The sequence below is a fragment of the Apteryx rowi genome, unplaced genomic scaffold, assembly GCF_003343035.1.
Source record: "Apteryx rowi isolate R43461 unplaced genomic scaffold, aptRow1 scaffold_42, whole genome shotgun sequence".
Classification (NCBI taxonomy): Eukaryota; Metazoa; Chordata; class Aves; order Apterygiformes; family Apterygidae; genus Apteryx; species Apteryx rowi.
The window spans coordinates 2,848,863-2,876,718 of NW_020450665.1; the positions used below are offsets into that span (position 1 = coordinate 2,848,863).

Below are 27,856 nucleotides of genomic sequence, written 5' to 3' on the forward strand. Positions count from 1 at the left end.
ACGCGAGACATTTAATGTTTTGTGAGAAATTATGAGTCCAAAGATTGCCAAGAGGCAGGGGCATAAAACTCAAATAGTATTTTACTGATCTTTGAAAACAGATTCTGTACTGGCCTATCAGGTTTTAGAACTAAATATTTGAGTCTCAGCTTTTTGATTAGACTAAATCCTAACTACTGCTGGCATAATGCTATCCTGAAAAAGTCACATCTGTGTGTTGGCATTAATGTGGAAGAAGCCTTGAAACAGGTGAGACCACAAGTGTGACATTAGGTCTTATTAGGCCAGGTTTAGTTTTAGAGTCTTAACTATAATAACTAACTCACTCATGTGTTTTCCAGAATCTGTAGGTGTATAGCTACATATGATGTTTTCAAGTCTTACCTGGAGGCAAAGATATTTAAAAATAACTATATGAGTCTCTGAAGAATTTAGGGAATAAAGTGATGAATAGATTACATGAGTCATGTATACGTATTTAAGTTAATCCATTATGGTCTGTCATGCGGAGTTGTCCCTGCTTACTTCAGAACAGGGCAGAAAACTAAGATCAGTTCACATATCATTAGGATTCTTGTTACACTGCTAATCTGACTTACTTACTTTTGAAATACCCTAATAGAAAATAAAATCTAGAACACAAATTTAATGGTCACCTGGAGAGACTTTTCACATGTTCTCCGAGTGCCATTACTACAAATGTATCTGTATGGGTGATGTTGATGTAACTTGCATTAAGTTTATATGACTCTTTCCATAGGAAGTTCTGTTTTCTTTTAACTTTTCTGAACTTTTTACCCTGTCAATGTATTTCCTGTGCCTCTACCATAGACTGTGCAGGGAGAGGAGGCTAGGGGAAGCATATTTAAACCAAAAGAATTTGGGTGTTTCACAGAATGAGCTGATTAGGAAAAAAAGTACTTTATCTCCCCAAATTCTTGGATGCTCTTCCTTTGAGAAATTTATATGCTGAAGGGAAGGATAAATTTACGGTTGTCATGGTATAACTTTTGGGTCAGAAATGAGAATATTAACCTGAATTTAGTTATGCTGCAAGACTGCAAAATACAGCAATTCACACAAGCTCAATAGTAACATTTTTCTTTAATCAGCTAATGATCTAAGAATTTGCACAACATGTGCAGCAGTTGTAAGCTACACAGTTTTTCCTCAACTGCAGTTGCAGGTGTGACTTACTGTGAATGGTGTATATTGGATCCAGATCAAGGCAACTAAACTGAGAGCAGGTACAGAAAAGCTGAGTCAACCAGCAAGCTGGGAACAGATAAGGAAACCAGAACTGGAAGGGTGGAAAAATGGAGACTAGAGCTTATGACGAGTAGATGGGGTCCAGAGTGTGAAACTGGGTAGGCAAGGAGAGTGGAACTAGATGAAGAGGAAAGTCTGGGACAGAAAAAAAGTCAAGGCTAGATGCTAGAACTTTCAGTGTGCACATACTTATTCAGATTCTGTAGTATAATCAAATACATCTCATACAATTTTGAACAATCATAATAAAGTATAGATTAGCAGGTTACCTTTATGATGATCTAATGCAAGGAACATGAAAATTAAATTAAGAATGTGCACAAGATCTCACACCATTGTAACTTAGTTGTTTTTAGTCACCTGACTATCTTAAAATTATCACTGTTCCTCTTGCATGTAACTTGCTAGCAGACATTACTAGCCCTTTACAGTCTACACATTGGGTTACAACCCACTCTTACTGCCTTTTGTCAAGATGTCTGTTCACTGCCTCTGAAAATAGCACTTATGTTTATAATGTGTGCAGGTGTTCATATGTTGCCGAGCAGAGACGTTTTAAATTCATCTTCTTAAGAAAAAATGTTTTATATGTACACACAAAGGTGTTCAAACATGATTAAGACAGTAGACACAAGCTTTCACTAGTCGGGAAGTGCTGGAGGTGACTCATATCCTCATTTGTGCCCCAGCTGGGCATTTACTAGTCTACATGTACTTTTCCAGACATTCCTTACTCTATTCAGTAAACAGAAGCAAGTGATGCTCATTGAATAAACATTTATACAATAACTGGTCTAGTTCTCATTGTTGAATGTTACCTTTCCCATAGGAAATGAAGAAAATTTGACTTAAAATCGTAGCCTTCTAATTTTTCTTAATAGTGCTCATGAATGTAGTATCCAGTATCCAGCTTCATAAACTTGCCAATACTACTATTTTCCTATGTTGTCTCAGCTACTAGATGTTGGGCAGATCTCCAGTCAGCCCTTGAACTGGTAGCACAAAATAAATATGTATGAGAAATCTTTTGCTGTCCGCTTTTCACACTGATAAAGAACAGAGCATGTTCAGACCCCCATGTGATTTCATCTTTTCATCCACCAGCTTCAAAATACTGCAATTTCTCTTGCAAAGCTCCATTTCCAAAGTGATTTGTTCCAGTTCCCCAAGTTAACGTAAGGATTTATGACAGATTTCTTTAGGTCTGTGTTGGAATTGTGTACTCAAATTTTGCTCTTATTTAGGATCCCGTCTTGTTTTCTGGGACATTGCAGTCAAATTTGGATCCACTTGAAAAACATTCCGACCTCGAACTGTGGGAGGCACTGGAACTGTGCAACTTAAAAGATTTTGTTCAGTCGCTCCCAAAGAAACTCCTTCATGAGATTTCAGAAGGTGGTGAAAACCTCAGGTATACCAACAAGCAAGTTCTCTTGCACTATTTCCTGACAGTGTAAAACTATGTCTTACTTCAGGACAATTTGCTTCAGAAAATACCAGTATAAAAATGACACTCCTCCCTTCATTCTAAGTAGAAGTATTCTGGTAGTAAGAGTTTCTTTGAGGTGGCCAGCTGATGACAGCTGTGCAATGTCCTATGGCCAGACCTATGTGGGTGGCTAGGGAAGTGGTCCGCTCTGGGCTCAAGTGCCTAAGTGGTGGGCAAGTGTGTGAGAGGCATTCATGCACCAGCTGACAATACTTGGATAGAAAAGTGTTGCCATACAAACAACTGGAAAGAAGGCAAAGCTCCAAAGAGCTTGTTCCTTTGCCTTATTTGCTTAAGCAAAGCAACTCAGTTTTTCCTTCTAGAGCAATATGACCGCAGATATGCGGGGAAGGAGACACTTGACATAGATGGACTCTAAACTCTAGGAGACAYGCATACTGACACACTGAAGCTTTCAGCAGCAAAGGGGCAGACCAGAATTTAACAGTGTAAGAAAATTGTAATAGTAATCATAAGAGTTTAAGTATAGCAGACTATACTGAATATTAACTTGAATTTTTAGGACAGATCATTTTCAGGAAGCAGTTTCTAGGAGGCATACACCAAAGTAAACATTCATAAGAGTATCAAAACTCTTACCTTGAGCATCCCTTATTTAAGAAGTGGTTTAGCTATCAGTCCGGCTTATTCAGAGTCCCCATTATAACGTGAATATAGAAGTTGAGGGCAAGACCAGATTTATGCTACGAAGTTTTGCAAGTATRCATTGTTTTTAAAAGTCACACGTTAACTATTATTGGTATGCTGAGCATGAAAAAAAAATAAAAAAACTTCCAAAATGAGGTGAACATATTTCACCCATCTTTTTAATGTATAAAGTGTGGTTAATGAAGACAGAACAGATGATACACTCCATCCTAGTTTCAACTTTAAATCAACTCAAATGCCTGAGATTTAGTAGTGAGGAAAAAGTTGTTCTCGTCTTCCTCAAAGTGCCTAACCTGACCTTCTCAAATGTATTTTTAACAGTGTTGGGCAGAGGCAGCTGGTCTGTCTTGCCCGTGTTTTGCTACGAAAGACAAAAATCCTGGTCTTAGATGAGGCGACAGCTTCTGTTGATACGGAAACGGATAACTTGGTGCAATCCACCATCAGAAGAGAGTTTTACAACTGCACAATACTAACTATAGCCCACAGGTTACATACAATCATGGATTCAGAGAGGTAAGTTTTGATAGACCATTTTAAAAACGTGTGGCTTCCTTTAAACACATTGGTTTTCRGACCTACTAAATTTGACAGCCCTAACACTTTTTTACCTCAGTGGCTTTGTACCCATACAATCCAAGGTATCATGAAAGACCTGTGCATTGATGTTAAGTACTGCTAATCTGTGTTTTGTTTCTCTCTTCTAATCACAGAAGGAATTTAACCTTTCCCCCCCTAAGGTACACTAAAACCATGTAACTTACTAGAATAAATAGACTACACTACAGAATTTTCACGAACTGAGCAAAAAATCCATTTTCAAAAGGTTTTTTAAATGTAGAAATTCCTAGCTTTAGGAACAGATGAATTACCTAATGCAGAGAGATTTCTTCTAAATCAGAGTTCCAATTAACAGATACCTGTAGTAGGACTGGAAAAGATGGTTGAACAGCTCATTTTTCCTCTCTCATAATTTTTCTACTTTTGCATTGTAGAGTGCTTGTTCTGGACGCAGGAARAATTCTAGAATTTGATACACCACATAATTTGTTACAACAGAAAGGTGCTTTTTCTGAAATGGTTGCAGAGGCTGGGATAACAAAATAAGGGAACCTAATGAATGAATTCTTAATAAAGACAAGAATTCTTTACTCCAGTAAACGCTCTAGGGATATGTGGTATTCCTGATGTTATAAAACAGACTAGCTTCCCTGAAGGTTCCTCCCATTGCTATTATTTACTACACCTGAAATTTGTATATATTGATCAGGTTTCTTAAAATAACTTTTCTTTTTGTCTTTTTATACGAACCACTTACTTTGATCATACTGGCACTGGAATAATGTAATGAAACAATGATTTTTATGGCRTGTTTTAAATGTTGCACTAGCAAAGACAGACTAAAAATAAATCTTGCTGTTCACACAAGTCACTAGTCTCTATCCTTGTTTCTAATTAAAAAAGGGTACATAATTAAATTGCTTGGACATAATGCTGATTGATTTAGTAAATACATTCTTATCATGACCTTATTAAAAAACAAGAATGTTTATTTTATTGACACGCAGGCTGATATCACTTGGTGCTGATTTTTAGGACATGCATAATTGCACATATATTTTGGTGTAGATTTTAGTGCAAATCTTAACACTGATTAGAGTAGCAGGACAGGTTATGCACATTTACTGAAAGTGTCAGTTAAACATACATATATACATCCGTAGGCCACATAAATATTATTTTCCATTTTTATTACAGCTCCTAAATCTCTTCAAATACAATGCCAACTTAATCAGTGCAATATTATCTTAAAAAATAAGATTCCCATAAACTTCTTTCAAAAACATCTGCTAAGTATGTGAATTGAGCATCAGACTGCAGCCCTGTTTCATTACTGCAACACTGACACTCGAGTAGGATCTTACTTTCTTGCCTGATAGGCAAGCAAGCCATGTTTGCAGTTTTAGAAAGGTGGAAAGAAGTGATGGAGACTTTCTGAAGAGCTTTCCCCCGAATGTGATTCTAATTCTGTGAAGTTAACGATTAGCTTAATTACAGAAGTAAGAAGGGCTCATTTACTTAATTCTCCATCCATTCCTGAAGGTTAAAAAGAAACTGTGCCTTCCTACATTAAAGAGGGAGTATCTAGTTTAATTGACTACAAAACACAACTGCATATACTATCACCTGCACAAATCTATTAGAAGAACAAGATAAGCTGATTTTAGAACCACTTAAGAGCAGGAACAACACAGGCCACATAACTATGGTCTTCTGGTAGTCCCAGAGAGAAGGTTATGACAGTTTGTCAGGAGAGAAAACAGCTTCTTGCAGCGCACTGCAGTTTCCTAATCTTTCCTCCAAAGCGAAACCAGCAGCACCTCCCCAGCAGAGCAAACGTTCTCATACCAACATTTAACTTCCTTTCCCACAACGCATAACATGCCATAGGCAGGCTCTTCACCTGGTCCCCATCCCTATGCGCCTTTATACTCCCCACCAAACTCACCCTTTCCTAGAAGCATCCCAGGAGAAGCTGTAAAAGGCTGAAGCTGATTAATATGGTTTAGGCTTAAGGCTAGGGAGAGTAAAGACTTTAGTACCTCACACAGCAACCCCTTTTACAAAGAAGTCCAGCGAAAATAAGTTGAGGGCTGGCTTCAGCGCAGGTAATTTTTGGCTTGTTTTCTTTTCCCTCTCTCAGAGGAGAGGAGTTTTCTTTGCTTACTGATGAGCTAACATAGCCTTATGGCATTGGGTTACCTTCAGAGCACACAGCTGGGGAAAGCTGCAGACCCTGAAAAATTGCAAAGTACGAAAGAAAAGAAAGCAAAGGTTTGGTATCAGCAAAAGCTAGCTAGCTATTCCTTCTCTTTTAGCAAGCTGAAGTAAACTCGCATAAAGGTGTACTTTGGAAAAAGGGCGTGCAGCAGAGGCAGAATCGGTGTGAGATGCTCCTGCTACATTTTCATGCAGCAATAGCTTCCCAAGCTCACATATTAAGCCGTGCAACAGGCTTAGGGCAGGCAGAAGAAAGCAATTCAGTAGTAAGACTAACACCCAGGATCTGCAACTTCTGATCCCTCAAGCCTGATGTACAATGATGATGTGCACCTAGGGAGATAAGCTTATTTGGCTGCCTCAAGCCCAACATTCATTCGTGCTTTGCAGTACCTGACACAATCCACYGAACACAATAGCATCAATACGTAACCAGCTAACTTCCTTCACAGTGAAGGCAAAACTACATTGTAGCCCCACAGGCCAGCCCAGCACTTACCTCACCTCTCCTGCTCTTGCTGCAGGGCATTGGAGGCTCCACCACGATGTGAGACATGAGGCCTGGCAACAGGTCCCAGCTTCATCCTGTGGGGTTGCCCATAGGCACCAACCACCTGAGAAAGGCTCTGCTCCAAGTGGGCCACTGAGACATAAGGTGCAAGGGAGGGCAAGTGTGGAAAAGCCCAGTTTGGGGCTGCTCCCAAAGGGCCCATCAGCTCATCCCCTTGAGGGGCTCCTGACTAGGCTGCTTCCCAGCTAGGCTGTTTGGGTTAGGGAAAGGAAGGGTGGGACAGTGCAGGCTATCAGGCTTGAGCCTCAGATGAGCACTAGGCTCTGAAGGGCCCAGTGCTTCAGTTTTCTTTTCTGCAAGGAGCAATGCAGAACAGCACTTTATTGTGCCATGCTTTGGCTTCCTTCCCCACAGCATTCAAAACCCAACAGGCAGGCTCTTCTCCGGCTCCCTCAACCCTGCTCCACCCCTTACTCCAGACTTTCTTGGCAGCATCACAGGAGCAACTGGAAACAGCTGAGGGCAGCCCTTCCTTTCCCTCACAGGAACCTGCCAAAGMCCACAGGCGTTCAGCCTCTCCACTCCTTTCACTTGACCATCCAAACTTATCCCCTCCCTGCCTGGTGACCTCACCAGACTTTCAGTGCTCTGCTCCTTTCTTTTCCAACCCACAACCCCACCTCTAACCCTCTATGCACCTTTAGAGACCATTTGCATGTCACTTGCCCCCACAATATAAAAGCCAGACTGCTAACCCTAAGCCCAGTCCAAGCTTCCCCTAACAGCCAGCAGTCATCTGTGGCTGGCAGAAGGGAGGAATTGACAAGCTCTTGAGGGAAAAGCTGAGCCTTGGGAAGCCCCTATTCCATAGCCCTTCCTTTAGGTATGCGAATGCTGACCTCTCTGACTTTGGTGCTCTGAAATTGCTTCAGACCAGAGTCAGAAAAAGACACAACTGCAAAGCCACAACAGCTACTGAGTCTGACCAAAGGAGCACATGGCCGGCTGGCACCAGCACCTTCCAGGACGGATTCTTTCATTCTTGACCAGGGCTGGCTGTCTCCCCTCTGAGCCTGGTGGTTAGGGTGCACCTTTGGGTTAAGGTTATGAAAGGGAGGGACTGCCCAGCCTCAAGCAGCCACTGTATTTTGCAAGGTCCAAAAGTGTAAGGTAAAAGCTGACACCAGCAGCCAATTGCTCATTCTTTTTCTTGGGCAAGCCAGGTCTAAGTTCCTCTCCTTATTCATGCTTTTAGGGGACCCCTTTTTTTTACCTTTGGAAACAGTTTGGGTGAAAGCAGGAGCCACCAAGTTTGAAGAGTTTAGTAAATCCCACATTCAGGCACAACAAATCAGCATCAACAGAGGCCAAGTGGCCATTTCTTGTTTCTGTGCTGCACGGTGCTCTCAGAAGGCAGCAGTTCTGCCTGTGGCCAGGACTGCTGCTTGAAAAGCACTGTGCTGTAGCATTTTCTTTCACTGTGGTTCCAGGCAGAAGTTGTTCATGGAAATTCTAGATTGGGTTTAAGCTGCAGGCTGAAAAAAATACATTTATGAAACTCCACCATCTTTCAGGTTCTCTAGCACTTACTTTTCTCTGCCTGAACCCTAACATGACATATATGTAGGGACCCACTACTCCTGGAAGCAACAAGGACTATTTGGAACCCACCAGGGCCAGCTTTCCTGCCTGCAACTTTTCAAACTGCACATTTGCTCCTGTTCTCCACGAGCCTGCCCTCAACCTTCACTTTACACGTTTGGAGCCATCATGATACACTTCTGTCTCCTCTTGTTCTGCCCATGTCCATCCTGCAGCTGTTGACCAACACCAGGGGAAGGTCTATCTATACCTGTCCCATGTCCAGGGCACCAGCAGTCAGGGCACAACAGGCACAGTAGTAAGAGGGGCGGGAGCTGCTCCTTCTCCCACATCCCCAGGAGCAGGAAGATCATTGCTGCTCCTGCTTGTCCCTCTGCCCCTCTGATGAGGGATTCCCTCCCCCATCAGTGTTTCCTCCCAGTCACTCCTTGCTTTTCCCTGCACCAATGTGCAATTTTTTTTTCATGTCCCTTCCCCCATCCCATAGCGCAGCTTGAGAGGCCAGAGTCCTCTCCTTGCCGCAGCGGTTCCTAACATTCCTCTGAGCCCATTCCTAGAGAAGATCTCACTCCAAGCTACAGCAGCACCTTGGCAAGTTGGGGTGTTACAACCTTATCCTCTCAGCCCCAAGGAATTCAAGGAAGGAACAGGAAACCAGTGCTGTTAAAGTCTTTCCCTGAGAAACTGAAACAAGACATGTCCAAGGGACAGAGAAATTGCTTTTATTAAAAACATTCTAAAAGGTTATTTATAAAATGCATTTTATCTTCTGCATTTGAAAACAACTCAGGAACATACAATTGGTGAGGCATCTTATACTTTCAGAATTTCAACCCATGAAACAAGCGTTACCTATATAAATATTTGCATTATACCATAGGCAACATTATTCGGATTTGAAGGACAGTTTGTAAACAAATTGTTATTTGAAGGCTGAAATCCTTTAAACAGACTTCTGGTGGTAAGCAGTACACATGTATACCTGGAAAGATCCATTTAGTACAGTGTTCCACTCGTCTTTAAAATTCAATGGTTTGTGCCAAAATACAGTACCAAAACCAAAGATACAAAATAACTTGACTGCAGAATTCAGAAAAGTTATCTAATAAATAAGGATGCATTCTGAGATATCCAATGTACAGTAACATCTCTAAAAAAATCTGCAGAGAAATCTGAATAAATACCCTTTTGTGAAGTTCAAGTAAACAACTCACCCTTCCTTTACAATTCCCAGATTAACACTGGAAGAAACTTAACTGTTGAACTCTGCTAGAGTGAAGGAGTACACATTAGAAGTACTTCATTTACTTGCATTAAGAGTTTCACATTTAAAAGTTGCTCTCAGACTCCTGCCTGACTTGTCCCCAAACTTGTAAAAAGCCTTTGATAGTTTAGCTTAACTACAATGTGGTTCTATTTTTAATGCAGGTCTGCTCATTTCACAAACTGCATTAAAAATGAAGACTTTAGACCTACTGTAATTCCAGTATACTTTGAGAAGAATTTACAGCAGGGCAGAAGGAAAGGCCACAATGACTCAAGACTTAAATTAAATACCTACAGTATCTGCAAGGCAAAGATAGCAACTGCATGAGAACTGTACAGTATATTGGCATTCATCCACAATTTCACTGAAGCTACACTTCTTCCAAGTCAGGAGTTTTAGTTATATTCACCTTAGTCCCTTACCACTCACTTTTTATAACTGTGCAATATTTTCTTTTGAATACGTTATCACTTTTTACTGAAAGCTCCACACAGACTTTCAGGGTCACGCTCAAAGCAGTAGAAAGGGAAAAAAAAAATCCTATATAAAAATCACTTTGGTTTTCCACTCAGTGAAATTAAAAAGATACTAGCAATATTTTGGGAATCTTCTGTGAAGTTAAACAATGCTGATGGAATGGTTACATGAAACTATGATTCAATTTAAGAGGTTTGTTKTTTTTTTTTTTAGTTGGAATACTTCAAAGATATGATTTACACTATAGCTATACAAACAGCTGAATCAGCACAACTGAGGTGGTGGTGCCATAAATCAGGTCTACCACCAGGAGAACAATAAGACTACTTTACTATAGTCATAGCTGAGACTATAACTAAACCCCAAACCTTATCTGGGTAAGCTTAATATGAAAAAAAAATTGAGGCATACAGAAAAATGCTTAGTACCACTTGTACCACTAGACTACCTGATTAGAGCTTACCTGATTAAGACTGGGGTTTGTTAATGGATATCTAAATGAGTCTTAGCTGAATGAAGTGTTTTCATTGTAGTAAGACAGTTCTACACAAAAAAGAACACATCCAGCCTTTTAAACGTTGTTTTAACTCTCCAAAGAAAGTAGAACTCAGTCACCAAAATGAGTAATGATTTCTTCTCCTCATGCATTTGCTAGATAGCTGGGCACCAAAATACTTGCCTAAAATAAAGTCCCAAGAAATGCTACCTCAAATCCTGGGTTACATGCACCATTTCCCTCCCAGAACAGCAGCAACAATCTCTAATCTATGTTCAGTTTAGAGTGGAGACTAGGACAAGTAACCTAAACCAGAGATACTAGCTAAAAAGCACAAAAGAGCTAGGTGAATTTCCATTACTAAAACTTCAGGAACTAAACTTCATCCAGGAGGTCCCTTCTGTCCCACACTTTCTCCCTGAAAAAAATAAGGCTGGGGTGGGGGCCAGGGAAAGAGGTAACATTTGTAATTGCACAAAAATGAAATTCATGTTGGTCAAATTCAGGGGAAGAAAGATGTACAGGTATAACTTTTTAAAAAAATACATAAAGTTTATACAGTTTTCATATGAAGGGGGTTATAAATAGTTGGTGTTATGCGCTCGTTCTCTGGTAAGAACATTAGTGGTATGATAGCAGCACCTACGAGTAACAATTAAACACAGACCAGGAACTTAGCTCTTGGAGACACACTAAGTGGCACTGTGCATTAACAAGAGCTAAATTTCTTAACATGGTTTGACTGAAACAGGAGACAAGAATTTGCCATATAGTCTGAATAATATGCTGTTATGAACAGCAGAAGAATCAAGTGAAAGTGTAAATCTCATTCAAGCTGCAATATGCCTTTTAGAAAGGTGCTTAAATGCTCAAATGACTCAATTTAATAAATAACTTTAAGCTCAACACTGCTAGTGCTATGTACGCTAACATTGATTCACATTCTTTCAAAGTAAATATATTAAACATGGGAATACCTATGGCACAATAACACATTACCTGCAACCTTTGGTCACACTCCCTTTATATTTTCATTTTTAAACACACACCTCTTCAGGATTTGCTAACAAAATTTAGCAAGAGAACGTGACTGTCATCATTAGCATCTTCACCCAATATTCCCCTCTACAGGTCAACAGGGGACACTTCAGAACTTCAAAATCACTCATACCTTTAAAGTAACATCTAGCTTTAACAGAATTAGGTGTCCAGTAACACCTAATTGGAATAGATACAAAAATGGATATAATATGGCTAAGATTAGGCTTCACTGCCAGTTAGATAAGTATGCACCGTCAAAGAACACTATAGGAGAGATGGAATGCAATGGGAAAGAGTTTATTTTCAGTTAAAATTAGTTTTCCATAAATGCCTATTAGGAATTTCTATAGCACTAACTTGGAGAGGCCAGGACCCACCAACGATTCCTGCTTGAATAGCTACACCCATTACAACTGCTAGATCAGGATCTACAGAGGTGTTAGGTTCCTTTCCAAAGAAATCTCGAATAACTTTGCGTATTTGAGGAATCCGCGTGGAGCCTCCAACTAACACAATTTCATCCACTTCTGCTTTGTGTAGATGGCCTTCCTTCAACACCTGTTCAATGGGCACAAGAATCTTCTTGAAAAGGTCCTCATTCAACATCTCAAATAGCTTCCTAGAGATTTCTGTTTCAAACACAACTTTGACAAAGTTGTTCTGCACTTGTGAATTGCCTCCTATGAGATTTTTCTCGTCTTTTGTTATTTGTGAAGACTTGTCTTTAAGCACGGTATTTGTGTTCAGCTCACTTTCTGGAAGATCTTTTGTAATCTTTTCTGGGATAGTCAATGACATTCTTATTGTAGAGGCCTCATGCACAGTCAAATTTAATTTAACTGCTTCCACAGCCTGTCTGAGTCGATGTATTTCTTCTTTTCTTGATGGTAGAGAACCACACCTTTGGTGGAGCTGAGCATACAAATGCTGCAACAACCTCTGATTAAAATCCTGTCCTCCAAGTTTGTTGTTACCTAAAACATCAGAATAGAGTGCATCAGACATCACAAAAAAAACTTCAGAAAGCAAAATGCATCTTCTCTTATTCAGAGGTGGTTCTCAAGAACCAAAACAATGATACTAGGACAATAAGCACAGAGCAAGAGCTCACAGAGCTGGAAAAATGGACATAATTATTACCCACTGAAGAACACAGGATAGATAACCATTTCAAGATTTTTATTTAGCAAGTAATTGAAGAATCTACCCCAGCAATCTCTCCTGCCCCCAAAATAGCTCTGTTACAGTGCAACGGAAAAGTCATTGCTGTTAACTCAGTGGAGCTATTCTTTATATAGAATAAACTGTAGTAAGGTAAAATTCTAGCTAGAACCCTCTAGCTGAAGTGTAATACTCCCCACTACTTCTTTTTTTCCAACTAAAATTCCCAGTCTTAAGACAAATTTCTCTCTTCGCCCAGAACAGGCTTTTCTCTCAGCACTACTGCCGTACAGCTTCATAAGGATTACTGCTTTAACATTTTCAAATTATTGAAGGGCTTCCTGCATTCACATGAAAATTACATGCTACTGAAGTATATATATAAATATATATATATATATATATATATACACACACACACCCTGACAAAGGCAAAAGAAAGTGATGTAATGCAGACAGTAAGCTTCAAGCTCTATTAACAGAAAGATCTTCTATTAGCCATTAGAGACCAAGAAGTATTGTACATTCCCAATTTCTTCTTAAAGGCTATTCCTGAACAACCTTTCCAATAACTTAAATAATTACTCCTGCTTTCCATTCAATAGACCTAGAGTAGACCTGTAAATTTTCATCCATGTCGAACAATACTGTCAAATTTCCTCCTTTTTGTTTTGACAGAAAACAAGAATTCAGTTTAATGGACATCCATCCAAATAAATCAGAATGACGTTGTTAAATGCTTCTTGCTGTTCCACTCTCAGTGGACAAAGCATCAACTCACATAAAACTCATTCATTCAAGGCAAAGCTGAAGGAAGCACTACATCTCAGATCTGTCTGAATCCAGGTCATTTGCAAAGCAGTTGTGTATTCACTACAGTTCTGCTAGAGGTTCCTGCCAGAACTCTGTGCCAAGTGATGAACCACTTTGGCATATACCTATTACAAAACTTGTTTCTGGGTTAACAGAATGCAAGGTCCCTGCCCATCTGAGCAGGAGCCAAACGCAAGGCAAGGATGTCTAAAGCACTCTTCAATAATTTGGCAGATACTCTCAGTTCAGATAAACAAAGGTGACAGAAGGCTTTGTTATACCCCCTTCCCCACCCCCTACACCTAAGTCTAGTTTAGTCAAAGTAATTGTAATACATGCCACCAGTTACACGAGGCACAAACATCAACAGCCATGGACAAAATTAAACTACAGCTTATAACTTTGTAGTCAACCAAAACCTGAGAGTCTCTCTTAACTATTGCAGGCAGTTGCAAACCTAACTCTGCATAAAGGCAGCAGAGAACACTTACAAAGAACACTTTGTTACGAGAGTGGTATGTTTAAAACAAACAAACAAACAAACAAACAACCTTCCTTAGTGGTGACTTTAGGTGCATCTTTCCATTCTCCTGTTGAGAAAATAAAGTCTTATTCTTACCTGCCATGGCTCGTGTGAGGAACATCCCTCCCTGCTTGTTCAACAGAGAAACATCTAATGTTCCTCCACCCAAATCCACCACCAGGACGTTAAACACATCAACTTTGTGGAGTCCATAAGCCATAGCTGCAGCAGTGGGCTCATTTATTACTCGCAAAATTTCTAGCCCTACAAGAGCAAAGAAATCAAGCCATAGTCACATACACTTCAGGCATTTACCATTAATTTTCAGCCAAACTTACCGCAAGTAAAACATCAGATCTAAGTGAGATGGTTAATAAAGTATTATTGCTTGGAAAACTTTTTTTCTTATTTAAGCCTAAAGTAATCCTACTTCAGTGCCATGATGAAGGCATGAACCACAAGTTACCCAAACATCTTTTCTCCAGAGAAAGCTTACTGAGGAAACTTATTTCACAGTGGTTCTATTTGTGTTTAAATTATTGTTGAAGGGTGCCTCAAAAATTCTCCCTACTTGGAGATTACCAAAAGACTACTTTCCCTAAGCAAAACTTATTTCTTCTAGTTATGTATGTTTGCATTAATCAGCTGCATCTCTTGCAACCCAAGAGTTCTTTGCTGTTCTTCACAATTGCTAGTAGTCTATAAAAATCAATTCTATGGTTTTCTRTCACTGATTCACTGTTTAATTCTGTATCAGCCCCAAAGACTTTGCTGTAATGAAATAAACCTAAAGATAACTTTGGGCTTCATAGGAAGAGATTGGAATAAAGAGACATCACCTGCAAGGTTAGCTGCCTTAATGGTAGAATTCCGTTGCTTTTCGTCAAACTCTGCTGGCACAGAGATGACTGCCTTTGAAACAGGCATGCCGAGATAGTCTTCCGCCATTCTCTTCAATTTCAGGAGCAGCTGAGAGCCGATATACTCTGGAGTGACATGAAAGGTTTCATTGGTTGTCACAGAAAATTCAGCTGAGCCATTGTTGTTAAAAATCTGGAAGAAAAAAGCAACACAACCCAGAGATGTGAAATCCGTTTGTTACAAAAAACTACCCCCTTGCTGCTGCCTCTTGCCCCCAAAAGCTGTATTTGTATATAGTTTGCTTATTCCTGAAAAATGTGAATGTACTTTTGCCACTCAAAAGCCTCTTTGCCTGAATCACTTTTATTCCTTGATTGTGAATAGCCTGAAAAACAAGCCACTTAAGTGGTTGGAATATATCTGAAACACTGTAGTCCACTGTGCCCAGATACATTAAAAAAGTTAAAATCTGGCAACTGTGCAATTAACTTTAACATTACATGACACAACACCACAATCAAAGAGAAAAGTAATGCTTTTCATGATTAGGCTCACCCTACTGAAAAAGCATCCCACGGGTTCTTCTTCCCGAAAGGTAGCAAACAGGCTGGTACAGGAACAGTTCTTCTTAACAAGCAAGGAATGCACAAGACTGTTTCTATTACCTGAAAATTTGCCTCTTTTCAGCAAATACTGCATCATGCTAAATTTATGCAATACTTTCTGTAAAAAGCAGCTTTCAACGTCTACTATTGGTCCACTTAGCACTACAAAAAGTGCTAGAGGAAAAAAAAAAGCACTGGGACAGAGGAGACATGACTTACACACTTCTTTTGTTTGTTTGTTTTAATCTCAGAGCAAAAGTGAAGTTTCAGTGAAGCAGAGCTAGACTTTCAAGTTGAACTTTAAAAGAAGTATCTGGAAGGTTACCCAGAAAAAAAAACATCTCGCAGTAGAGGAAAGGGTCTCTGGAAAATCACTATCAACTCTCATGCAGAAGTATACTGCTTCTACAACTCTTTCCTCTTCTCCTCCCCAGATATGCACAATGCATCTTATGGTTTTCAGGCATATCAGATTTTGCCGAATTACTCACAGGGTCAGAAAAGTTGGTCACCCGTTATATGCTTCAAGCTTCCTAAAGATTATTGCTTGAAGAAGATAGCAATTTACCTTAAATGGATACCTGCTGCTTTCACTTTTCAGTTCTTCTGGAGTGAAGATTTTCCCAATGAATCTTTTTGCATCATATATAGTGTTCTGAGGATTTGAATCAGCCAGTTCCAGGCCATCATATCCTACATACACGTCTTTGTCTGTGAAAGACACTATACTTGGTATGCTGTTGTGCCCRTTTTCGTCTGCAATAACCTTCACCTGCCCTGTTCCAGGAAGGAAGACACCAACAGAGCAGTAAGTTGTGCCAAGATCAATCCCAATTACTTTTGGTGTAGGCATTGGTAAATACTGCTGTGCTAGATAGCCAGCTAACAAGAGAGCCAGAACAGCCGAACCTGAAACACAGATTTTAAAAAACAGGGTTAAAGTACCTACTGCTTCAAACTTAGAAGTCAAGGCAAACAACATCACATTACACTTCACATCTCGTGCAGTATTATTTTGCTCTGTGAAGCCTATTCAACTACCTAATTAGTTTTCAGTTTCTTTAAAGGTCATCAGCAAGTTCAGGGTCTCTTAACTCTGTCCCATTACTAAYCACTGCTAACCAGTTACCAAATTGGTTAGCAGAGATAAAATTCTTAGGCATTAAATAGGTTCAAAAAAGAGGAACAGCCAAAAATATCACCACCTTGTACTAATTCTTTTTCTATCTTCAAAGTGATTCACAAATATAGGTTAATTACTAATTTTCTGGGGATCACCTATGAATAATTCCTATGAGACAGCTGGTTAATGAGGTCACACAAAACCAAAGTGAAATGACAAACTCCTGATTCAAATTCCTCCTTCAACTTCAGCCAAAGTCTCAAAATAAGGAGATACACAACCATAACTTCACCTATTTCAGTCATAGCTCCCAAAGAGCATCTTCCCACACTCTTGAATCTTTCCTACACGTGGAAATCAAGATGTCAACTAGTTTAAGCACAGAAAGTGACTCCCCCCCCCTTTATATGAAATCAACAGACATAAAGCAAGAAACCCCAAATGCAAGCTAAACCAAGGCTCAGAGAAAAAGGCAATAAACATAAGTTGCATAAATTGCAAGCAGAAGTAATTTTAAAGAGATCCATAGAGGAGTGGAAAAGCAAGCCCAGCAGGGGCTGCAAGCCCAGCTCTTGAACTCGCCAACAAGAGTACGCGCCAAACACGCAACAAAAAGGAGGGCTGTGCTAAAAAGAGGCCGCAGGAAGACAAAGCTAACGACCAGGACTGCGAGAGCTCTGGCAGCCCCTCGCAGCCCCGGCCAACGCCGCACGCCCGAGGCAGCGGCACGGGCCCCCCGGCCCCGCCAGCCGCACAAGGGGRCCCAGAGCCCGCTCAGACCCCGCTGCCGGGCCGGGAGGAGCCTGGCCCCCCGGACACGACCCCCTCGGCAGCCGCAGGGCCGCACTCACCCAGCACCGCCATCTGCCCGGCCATGGCTCCTCGCCGGCTCCAGCACCACCCGCCAACGCCGACTGCTGACGGAGCCTTCCGGGCCGCGCCGCGCGGCACGCCGGGACTTGTAGTCCGAGAGCCCCGCCTACACCAGCGGCCTTCACCTGCTCTCTAGCGCGATAAAACTACATTTCCCAGCAGGCTGCGGCACACGCCTTCTTCCGGGTGACTCCAGCCAATCGGTTGAGAGAATGGRCAGCAGGGGTGGGGAAGAGCTGGGAGGGTGCGAGGATGCGCATGCGCAGTGGTGTAGCGCGGTGCCTGCTGGGAGCGGTAGTTCCGTTGGTGGCGCCCGGCCATGGCGCGGAGGTTGCGCCAGGGGGCGCGGCCGTTGCAACCGTCCTGGTAGCGAGGGCTGGGTTGCCGCCCTCAGAAGCCGCCTGGSCTCCGCGCCCCCTCTTCTGATCCAAGTCGCGAGGCTGGGGCGCAGTGGGTCTCCTCTCTCCCACGGTACCTCTGGGGAGAGGACCAGAGTCTCCCGCATTCAGGGTGGTTTTCTAATTATGGATCTAATTTTTTTTTTTCATACATCATAAATGAATCGATGTCTCTTTAAGTGGCACCATTTTAGCTGTAGTCATTGTGAAGTTATTTAAGGGGAAAAACTTATAATAGTTGTTTACAGAATTTCTTCCCTCATAACACTCAAGAGCAGGCACATATATTTTGAAGTTTATGCAACTTTCAGAGAAAAAGGCTTAGTGAAGACAGAGCGTATAATTAAACAGGGTTTTATTCATAAATACGGTATTTGATAGCAACCACATGCACATACACATATGCACATACATAGGACTCATCTGAAACCTCACGCTTCCGTAGGAATGCTGATAGCTACAGGTTTTTTTAAAAAAATACTGTGACAAAACCTCATTTTGGAGGTYTTATCCTTTCCTGAAGCATAGACCGGGCTCTGTTTCTATCCTTGATATTAAAACTCTGGAAGACCTTGTGATCACTTGGTAATGCATATGCTGAAGGGCAGAATTCAGGTGCCCTTTCCTATACAGCTTCTGTCCTATTTCTTCACCATAAAGCTGCTTGATAAATTCGGCACATCAGTCGAGTCTGTTCCCACCTGACTCTGAGTCCCCAGGGGCCCGTCCATTCCCTGTAGACTTACCCAGCTTGGGCCACCTGCCTGGGAGTCAAACCAAGGAGAGCAGAGAGCTGCTTGCTGCAGGATTATGCTTTGTGGSCTTTCTGCCCGGCAGCAACTGTGTCCTGGGCTCTCTCCTTCGTTACAGAAACCTTTGCAGGAGCCGTCTTCCTCCCTGCAGGTCTTTCTGGCTTTTATGTAATCGAAGGCTGGATCCACCCTGCTTGCTCTGTRGTCCCTTGAAGGCAATGTTTGATCTACAGCTCATCTGAGCACACATGCTCACATGAAGTCCAGAAGGGCCTCATTTTTTCCCCGTATCTTCTCCGTGATGTGTCAAGGCCTGCTCATGGATATTCCTGAACCCTGTGGAAAGATGCCTGAACTCTTGGATCTGCAAAATAAGTAGAGCTAAAGTTAGCGGGCTTGCAGGGCTCAGTTTGTTGGGCAGTCACCGAGCGTGTCTGCTCAATCAAGTCCTAGGTAACAGCAGTGTTAAAAACAGCTTCTTTTACCTGCTCTCTTAGAGCAGTCATCCAGGGTGCTTTCATTTTCTTCCCTTGTCTGAGGGGATGCTAACCTCAGGAGAGGGTTATTCAGAAGTGSAAAGGTGCATTCAGTGTTTCCTGAGAAAGTAGTTTTTGATTTTGCATAGAATAATTAAATATTTCTTGGTCCAGAGAGAGGGGCCTGTTCAACTGGGAGGGGAAAGTTGTCCCTGCCCCACTGACTGCCTAATGAGGAATACTTTGGCATTGCTTGGAGCAGAGACTGGAAGGCAGGTCTTCTTCTTCAGGAATAAAGTGCTTCAGCCACATTCCCRTAACAGCCCACAAGGCCACCACGGCAGTGTTCAGCGGCTCACCTGAAGACAGGCCATACATCCGCAGACCCAGGCAGCTCCCTTGAAAAGACTGTCACACTGTGATAAAGTGTCAGCAAAATGTTATACCTATCATAGCTTCACTGGATGTAGCTGAGTTATGGTAAATTAGGATCTACGGTAACATGGGCTGCTGTGACCAAGCAGGTTCTGGTACCTACAGTAATTTGGATGCCGTAGCTGCACGGGCTGTGCAGCACTGATAAACCATTGGTGACCATRTACCAGGCCCTTGAATATATGGCAGCACTTACCTGCCATTGACTTTAATGTAGATGTGTAACAACTACCTTTGAGGTAAGTGCTTATTTATGCTTATTCGTGCATCTATTCACTCCAGTAGTAAGCTGTTTAAAAAATTTCAGAAGGTTTTCAAGGATTGATTTCCTTCAAGGGGATATTGTTTCCCCTGGTGCTTTGATAGGTGGAGGTAAGCATGTTTTTGCCTACAAGTAGCTTGAGGGAGAGAATTGTTCTCATAAGGTAAGAGCAGAGACTGGTTTAAAAACGGTCTCCCATCAGATAGGAGCCAGTCTCTGCAGAAAAAGCTGTTACACTGGGGAGTGTCACTGAAACCATAGACCTGTGATGTGTTAAACACAGTTCAAGCATTCATTGCGAGTGTAATCAAATAAAGCTTGTTTTGATTTATAGGATGTTTTGCATCAGCTATATTCCAGCACTCCGAGAAAAAGGAATTGGGCTCGCAAAACATCCTTTTYTCTGCCATTTTACGAAACAGGACTACTTCTTTCTCCTTCTTTCTGGGGATGACTCAGTGAGTGCCCTCTGCACTGTCTTAATCATTTTCAAGCCGGTGTCCAAAACTGAAACACAGACTGCAGGAGGATGGTCAAAACATTTTGGTCCCAGCAAGACACTATGACCAAACTCTGTTTTCCCACCATCAAGGAGGAAGGGAGAGAGGGATTTGGATCCACGTATTAGGAGAGTGTAGTTAATGACTCCTTGAGAAAGGAGACAATTTATTTAGATGCTAAAATCTGAAATCTCGTTTGCAGTTCCAAATTCAGGTAAAAGTAGGTTCTTCGCCTTAGTGCAGTCACATCATCGGAATTACAAAAATGCAGAGAACTTCACTCATAGTTCCTTTACCAGATTAAAACATTGATCTTCTCCTGCTGCATATGGTTGGGAAAGGGAAGGATTTCATTAGCGCCCAGTCTTCCTGTGAGAGACAGGCAATCGTAAGAGAAAATATAACCTTCAGTTTAGATGCAAAAGTGTCCATTTAAATTCCGGAATATAGCTTAAAGATTTCTTGCTCCCGTTGACTGGCGATTGTGAAGGAGGTGTGCAACGAATTCTTAATTAGCCAGAAACCAGCTCTCCAGCTAGAGGCACCAAAAATAGCTTACAGCTACTTTTAGGATTAATAGCCAAAAAGGGCTGAACTAAGAGGGGCAAGGCGATTGCAGCAAGCTTCCAGCAGATGTCTCTGTTATGCAGTACTGCTTCTTGAGATGCCTTTTTATATTTTACAGTTACCTACTTGCAGATACATATAAAGCATATTAACCTATTGCAATCTTTATCCAAATTCTTGTAAAGGCATAAGTCATGAAAATGTTGTCTCATTTTTCAGTACAGTTTATTTAATTCTCTTGACATATCCATTCTGCTGAACCCTTATGAAATCATTTTGAGGTTAACAGTGAAATCACTATTTCCTCTTTCATGAATACAGGTGTGGTGATAACAGCATAACATAGTTCAAAAGATGTCCAGGAAAAACACTCTGCAACAGAAGTGAGATTTGCACGGGTCTCTCTCCCACTTCTCTACTTGAATTTCATCTGGGCTGCACTCTGATTGCTGTGGTGTAAAAATAAAATGCAGASACCTTTCATTTAAGAGACAAGACAGGCTTGGCAATTACTGGCCTGGTAGCTGGGAGTTTCTTTTTTTGATTCCCCGTAGTGCCATTTGGAGCAGCAGCCGCAAGGCCAGCGGCTGAATGGCTGCTGTGAGATTGGCTAAATTACCCCCTGCCACAGGCAGCCTGGTCTGGTGGGTCTGAATTTTGTCTTGGCTTGGATTCATGTTGTGCTTTGGAGCCCATCACTTAGCTTCTGCTCGGCTCAGTTACCCCATGCAGAAGCAGGAGTTACAGTACAGCAGTAGCTCCTGGGGAGACTTGAAAATGGATTGCTTGTCCAACAGCTGGGTGGAAACAAAGTGCTGSAAAGTATGATCTGGACTACAAGAAGGAGGGAGCCTGGGAGTCTCGTAATCTGCATGAATCATGAGAGTGATAATGATGATGAACAACAGTCCCAGCAGGCTCCCAGGAGGCCGTTTTCTCAATCACATTGTTGTTTTGTGTATGAAATCCATAYGGATGTCAGTCAGACATTTCAATTTTATCTATTAGGAACGACAACAAGAGGATAAACAGAAGAATGTACTCAAGTGCAGCTACTTTAACTCTGAGCTTCCCAGGCAAAGGARAAGAGGTTTTGCAAATATTTGAATGGAAAAAGCTGTGCTTTTCTTTCGGTGGGGTATTGAGGGTAGGGTCTCAGAATATTTGTTTTGCAATTACTTTCTCCTTTTCCTGAACATATTGTCTAGAGTACATCTATGCGCTTGGATAAGAACTTTGGGGCCTTTATGGTGGGTCTTTCTACTGACACAGAAAATCTATTTTAATTATTTACTTATAAACAATATTATGGTACCCTAGGAGCAACTGTGCTGTGCCCTGCCTATTTTCATAGAAGAGTTAGTCCCTGACTGATATTATTTCTAATCCAAGCATATGAGAGAAATAATAGATAAGTGATTATATTATCCCTCTTTATACAGTGTGAAGTGGAGGAACACAGAAATTAAGTGACTCAAGAACAGACATCAAGCCTAAAGACCAAATGCAGTTTGAAGCAATATATCAAATACCATTCCAGGGGACTAACTACAAAATCAGTCTTCTTCCATTCTTTTAAAGAGTGGAATGTTGTGGATGGTCAGCAAAGATCTAACGGGAGAGGGTCCTCATGTCTACCTCACTCTTTGGGCAAAGTGGTAATGACATTTCCTAATTATTTTTGTGACTAAGATGAGCAAGACTCATCTAGCATTGTACAAACTCAGTTTATTTCTCTTTGAGTGTCATCTGTGAAACCAGTGGCACTTGACAGCATATGCCAGTGTCGCTAATGTTTTTTAATCTATCTGAAATAGAGAAAGAAATTCGGAGAACACAGAAAATGAAAACTTAATCTTATCAGTCTAAGCCAAGGTCCTTAGTGTTGCTTCGTACCTTCCCAGGACCTCTAGTCAACTGGCATCCACTTTGCATTCGTCAGTGCCAACGCCAAGGCTTGCAAYGTACCTGGAGGGCTCTTAAACCTATTTCTGACAATATTGATGGAATCATTTCGACATTAGTCAGATTATTCTTACAAGACAAGCAAAAGTGTTGGCCACAGCACGTCTTCTTTTCTCAGCATCACTCCCACATACTCTGTCATGTGAGTAGCAAGTGTCTGTTTAGCCTGGAGAAAAGTTTATTGAAAGCAGATACTGTAAAGTTAGAGCTATTCTAGAAAAACGGTGCACAGCTGCTGAAAATGATCCATCCACAGAAACAGAAACGAGAGCAATCACAATAAAATGAAAGTCCCATGCCAACTTTCTATCTGTCTTGAATGATTGTGCGTTGTACAGGTCTGCTGGCCTGCACCAATACCCTCTTACAGCCAATAAGTCATTACTGTGCTCTTGGCTCAGTCCTGCTGCTCAGATATGCAAGTGCATGCTCCTGCCTGTTTGAAAAATCAGCTGCTGCATATGCACACACCAGCACGGTAGTGGATTTTACAAGATACGTGAAGTCTGCATACCAGCATATTTGTGGGCACTGAGCCCTTAAGCTTCAGAATGTTTTTACAGAATACAAAATACTGTTAAAAATGCAACAGTATGTTTATGTCATGGTTGTAAGAAACATTTTTGACTATGTGCAAACAGTCTCATTGGGCAGGGACTGTCTTTTCTTGTTCTTAGCACATAGCACAAAAGTGGCAGTCAGCAAAACTAGGTGCTCCCACAGTACCAATATTAAGAGTTAAACAGTAGGGTAAGGGAGGGATTTTGCAATCTCAGAGAAATATAATAGAAGTATATTAATTTCTGCTGAATTGTTGGGACAGAGAAGGTGTCTCTTCATATGTTCTGCAGAAGCCCAGAATGCTACCCGTCTCACTGTAATAGCTCTTTTCTTGCTGTCAGTCAGGCCCAAAGTGAACAGAGCTGACAGATGTCGATTCTTTCAGATTTTCCTTTTCCTAAGGACCTTAAAAGCCTCAGGTGCAATGGAGTTATTCCTTTTTTTTTTTTTCCGCCTTACCTGCTTACTCCCACTGTAGCTGTCTTCCCTCTCACAAGGAGACATAGATTCAGTTCATATCATGCGACATCAATACTTTACCATCACTTTGCTGAAAAGGATCTAAGGAGCAATACAATATGCTGCCTGTCCTTCTCTGTCTGCTGTATGCTAGGTAACCAACTTTCATGCTTTCATTTCAGAAGCACTTAGATACCAGACAGCAGAAAACCRTAGGATAGATATAGGTATGTAGCAATATGTTACTCAAAAAGACTGTAGTTAGGCAACAGCTATATACCCATAGGCAATATGACCATCAGCAAAATAAAACAAAAAGCAATTGGCAAAGAAAGGTTTTGTAATTTATTTTTGTAATAAATAGTTGGCATTGAAAGATGTGCGTCTACAACCTGGTTACTATTACATACATTTTAAAGCAAAACAAGAATTGTATATCATGCATTATGGATACAGTTAGTAATGTTCAGCTTTTTGCTGAAGCTGGGTTACACATTCTGTCTGAATACAGGGAAAATGTGGCAAGTCCGGATAGTACCAGAGAGTACGTGCCTAGGAGCCAAATAGCCAAGCCTCTTCTGTAATTTAATTTCATACAGTATATTTCCCATAACATAACATTGAATTGGCTGTTAACCGCAGTCACTGAAGGCAAGTAGTGCATTGCCATTCCATCTCTAACTTTTTATTTCTGTATTTGGGTAAGGATATTCTGGGCTTCTGTGTGATTAGTTTATATATTTTAGTTTTGAAGTGTGTGACCCTTAAGATCTGACCAGGACATCCTAAGTGTCTTTATTTTTCTGGAAAGTTCACTAGATGGAAGCATCATTAGCTTAAACCTTTCCCCAGCTCTCAGAAGAACKCTTTCATTTTTTTAGTGCAGGTTGATGGATTTTAGCTCAAATATGTGATTAAACAGGAGCGGGGCGCTTTCTGTAAAAGGCAGTCCTAAGAAAGGTGCAGTTTAGTCTATAGCCTCTGATAATCTTCATGAGATCATTCATGGAGGGTCTGGCAGGAAAATCAGCTTACCAATTCTGTGCCATTTTCAAACAACTTTTACCTGTCTTCGTTTTCTCCTCTTTTGACAGAAATAGGAAGCATTCTTTGTCCTATACAAAGGGCAGCAAAGGAAATGGAAAAAAAMCCCACGCCAAAGCAGTTTTCTTTTTGTGCAACAAACATTTTAAACAACTTGGGGGGTAGCGCCCACTTCTGGGGCACTGGTCCATGTCTCCGCTGCTGCTGCAGCTCTGCGTCTGCCTKGGGCCTCGGTGCTCTCCCTCGCAGCCTCCCTCCATCCAGAGCCCCAGCTGAGCTGTGCAGCATCGCTGGCTTTTCCAGCTCGCTGATGGCAGAGCCCAACACCATTCACCTGGTGAATGGTGTCCCTGTCCCTCCGGGAGGAACATACGGTCCAATAGTATGGTGCAATATCAGGGTTTTCCTGCCTCATTTTGGAGGAGTTTATTACTCAGCAGTTAATCCAAAAGTCCCTTGCAGACCCATCTATTCCACAATATTTAGAGCTAAACAAAATTACGGCAGTCAGGATCAGGAAACAAACTGTTTGCAATGAAGGAAAAAGATGCATTTTTTGGATAATGCTTTAACCACTGGCTGGTTCAGCCAGCTCTAACCACCATTGCACCTTTCCACATCTATTTTCTGACTCTTATTTTTTTAATATAGAATAAATGTTCTCAATCTGCTATTACATTTAAGTTATTCTGTCTGAATATAATATTCTGCTTTTCTCTCTGAGCAGGAACTGTGCCATCTGAATGGCAAAATGGACAGAGGATCATAGCAGTTAGAGAGGGAAGAGCCATATTAGATTGGAGTCCATCATCCTGCAAGAGCAGGATATAATATCGTGATGGAGGCCATATCAGATATTAAATTGCTATAACACACAAGTAGTTTATATTATCTGAAATGATAATGAGCGTGAGCAGTCCTGGAGTGGATCTTTCATTGGTACAATAGCTGGGTAATCCTAGGAGCAAGAGGTAATGCCCAGACTATTGCAAGAAGCAGACTGCCAGGTAAAGTTTAAGCATTCAAGTCTTATCCCGTGCTGGCCCCGCGTGCTTTGGGTTGCAAGCTCCCAAGCGGCATGCTCTTGCACAGCCGTATGCTGTGCTCCTGCCCACTCTCGCTAGCCAAGGGGCAAGGGGGCAGTCAGTCCTTAGGGCTTGATCTGAAAGCCATCGAAGTCAAATTTTACTTTGATTTTGGGGCGAGTTGATTCAAGCCTTGGAGCTCGCCGCCTCAGCAGGTGGCACTCTTGTCCCGGAGTCAGCCCTGGCTCCCTCCCCAGTGCCTGAGCAGGAGCGGGGAGGCTTTGCTTGGCACTTAAAGGCAACCCTGATGGCAGAATGAAAAAAAAATAAAAATCCCATGCCATGTTTGCAGAAGAAGGGATAGAAACCTTTTGGCATCCTGGCTGGATCCAAAATCAGATGGATATATTCTACTTAATTCGGATTGCACCTGCAGTTTTAACTGATGCCTTGCTTCTTCCAGGCTGAAGCAGGCTTTGAAACAGCCATTTAACTGTCTGCTGCCATTTGCAGGTCAGATAAAACATTGCATTTAACAGTGCTTGTTAAATTTGTACCACACATTAATGCTGTTGTGAAACCTGGCACTATAGAAATATCCACTTTCATAACTATTTTCTGTAGATTTTTTTCAGCAGCCTATAAAACTATGAAAAATAAATGCTTTTACACTTTTCCGCTGCTGAAGATGGAATTATGGGAAAAGGAGTATCTTTAGTGCACTGCTTTAGATGTTCACAACAGTTTATCTGCTCAAAATACTTGTAACATACATTACACCAGGTGGCCTGGTTTCATTTCTGCATGCTCTTTTCTCAGAGGTTTCACATAGATCAGAAATGGAAAGTCAGACTACACAGCATGTATTTGCAGCTGATGGGCATATATACAGGGGTAGACTAATAAAGATACCATATTTCTTCTTAGTATAGTGTACATTTTCATTGCTGAGTAAATACTAAACAGAATGGCTGAAATGTGTGATCACTAAGGCAACCAACCCCCATGTTATCTTTAAAGATATATATATATTTATATATATACACACACAAACGTATATTCCCAATGCTATTAAAAAAAAAGGGGCTAGGGACTCAGGCCTGGAAGTCCCTGTCAGGATTTTGTGGGCTGAGTTGTTGATGAAGTCTATGTTATAAAAGGCTAAAATGTTGTGGGCACATCAGACTGAACAGAGGAGGAACAGAAGCAATTGGAAGGGGTATAGGCTTTCAAGTTGCAGAGTACTGGCCAACTTGCACAAAACAGGTGTCAGGACAAAACTTTTCTAGGGACTAYGTATTCAGTAAGTGCCTTCACAGAATTCATACGATCTGTAAGTGCACTTCATAGTGCCTCCTTCTGAGACAGCTCTTCTTGCCCACTACATTAGATAGACCAATGAATTTCTCTAGTATGCTAATTCTTGTTACTGATGAGCACAAGCAAGGGAATCCCCAGCAGCCTGGAATATGATATGTAGTCTCTAACCTTGCTGTTAATACTTATTTCCATATACATATTTTCAATATTAGAATATATCATRTAACATTTGAGTGTGTATAACTCAGTTCAGCTCTGAAAGAGTGGCGAATATAATTAAGACACAACTTACACATGAGTTCTCTTCTAGCTGTCTTGGCTATAACCCATTTTTTGTTATAAATGCTTATTTTGAGGGCCACTCAACTGTACTTTATACCCAATGAAAAAAGTAGAGTACTCTCAGTAGGAGTTTATTGTAGTCATACTTATGCTGGTGCAGAGTCACTTTAATTCAGGGTTGAAAATTAACTCAACTACAACATCCCAGCAGGGAGGACTTTTAAAAGCACAGTACTTCATGAGTTGATC

At 41.3% G+C, this 27,856-nt stretch overlaps 2 protein-coding genes across 3 annotated transcripts in view; one reads left to right on the forward strand and one right to left on the reverse strand.

Annotated features, from left to right (window-relative positions):
* Nucleotides 1–4,838, forward strand: part of LOC112971012 (multidrug resistance-associated protein 1-like) — a 37,555-nt gene extending 32,717 nt beyond the window's left edge. For both annotated transcript variants that reach the window (XM_026076019.1, XM_026076020.1), the window contains 3 exons: nucleotides 2,514–2,680; nucleotides 3,749–3,943; nucleotides 4,423–4,838. In XM_026076019.1, coding sequence (XP_025931804.1) covers nucleotides 2,514–2,680; nucleotides 3,749–3,943; nucleotides 4,423–4,534 — 474 coding nt within the window. In that variant the 3' untranslated portion in view covers nucleotides 4,535–4,838. The remainder of the gene's footprint in view (nucleotides 1–2,513; nucleotides 2,681–3,748; nucleotides 3,944–4,422) is intronic.
* Nucleotides 4,839–10,248: 5,410 nt separating this feature from the next.
* On the reverse strand, nucleotides 10,249–17,618 carry HSPA13 (heat shock protein family A (Hsp70) member 13). Its single transcript, XM_026076017.1, has 5 exons — nucleotides 17,540–17,618; nucleotides 16,134–16,474; nucleotides 14,939–15,152; nucleotides 14,196–14,363; nucleotides 10,249–12,576 (listed from the first exon to the last, which is right to left on the reverse strand). Exons 1-5 carry the CDS (start codon nucleotides 17,562–17,564, stop codon nucleotides 11,906–11,908), a joined length of 1,419 nt encoding a protein of 472 aa, XP_025931802.1. The 5' UTR covers nucleotides 17,565–17,618; the 3' UTR covers nucleotides 10,249–11,905.
* Between the last annotated feature and the right edge of the window lie 10,238 nt (nucleotides 17,619–27,856).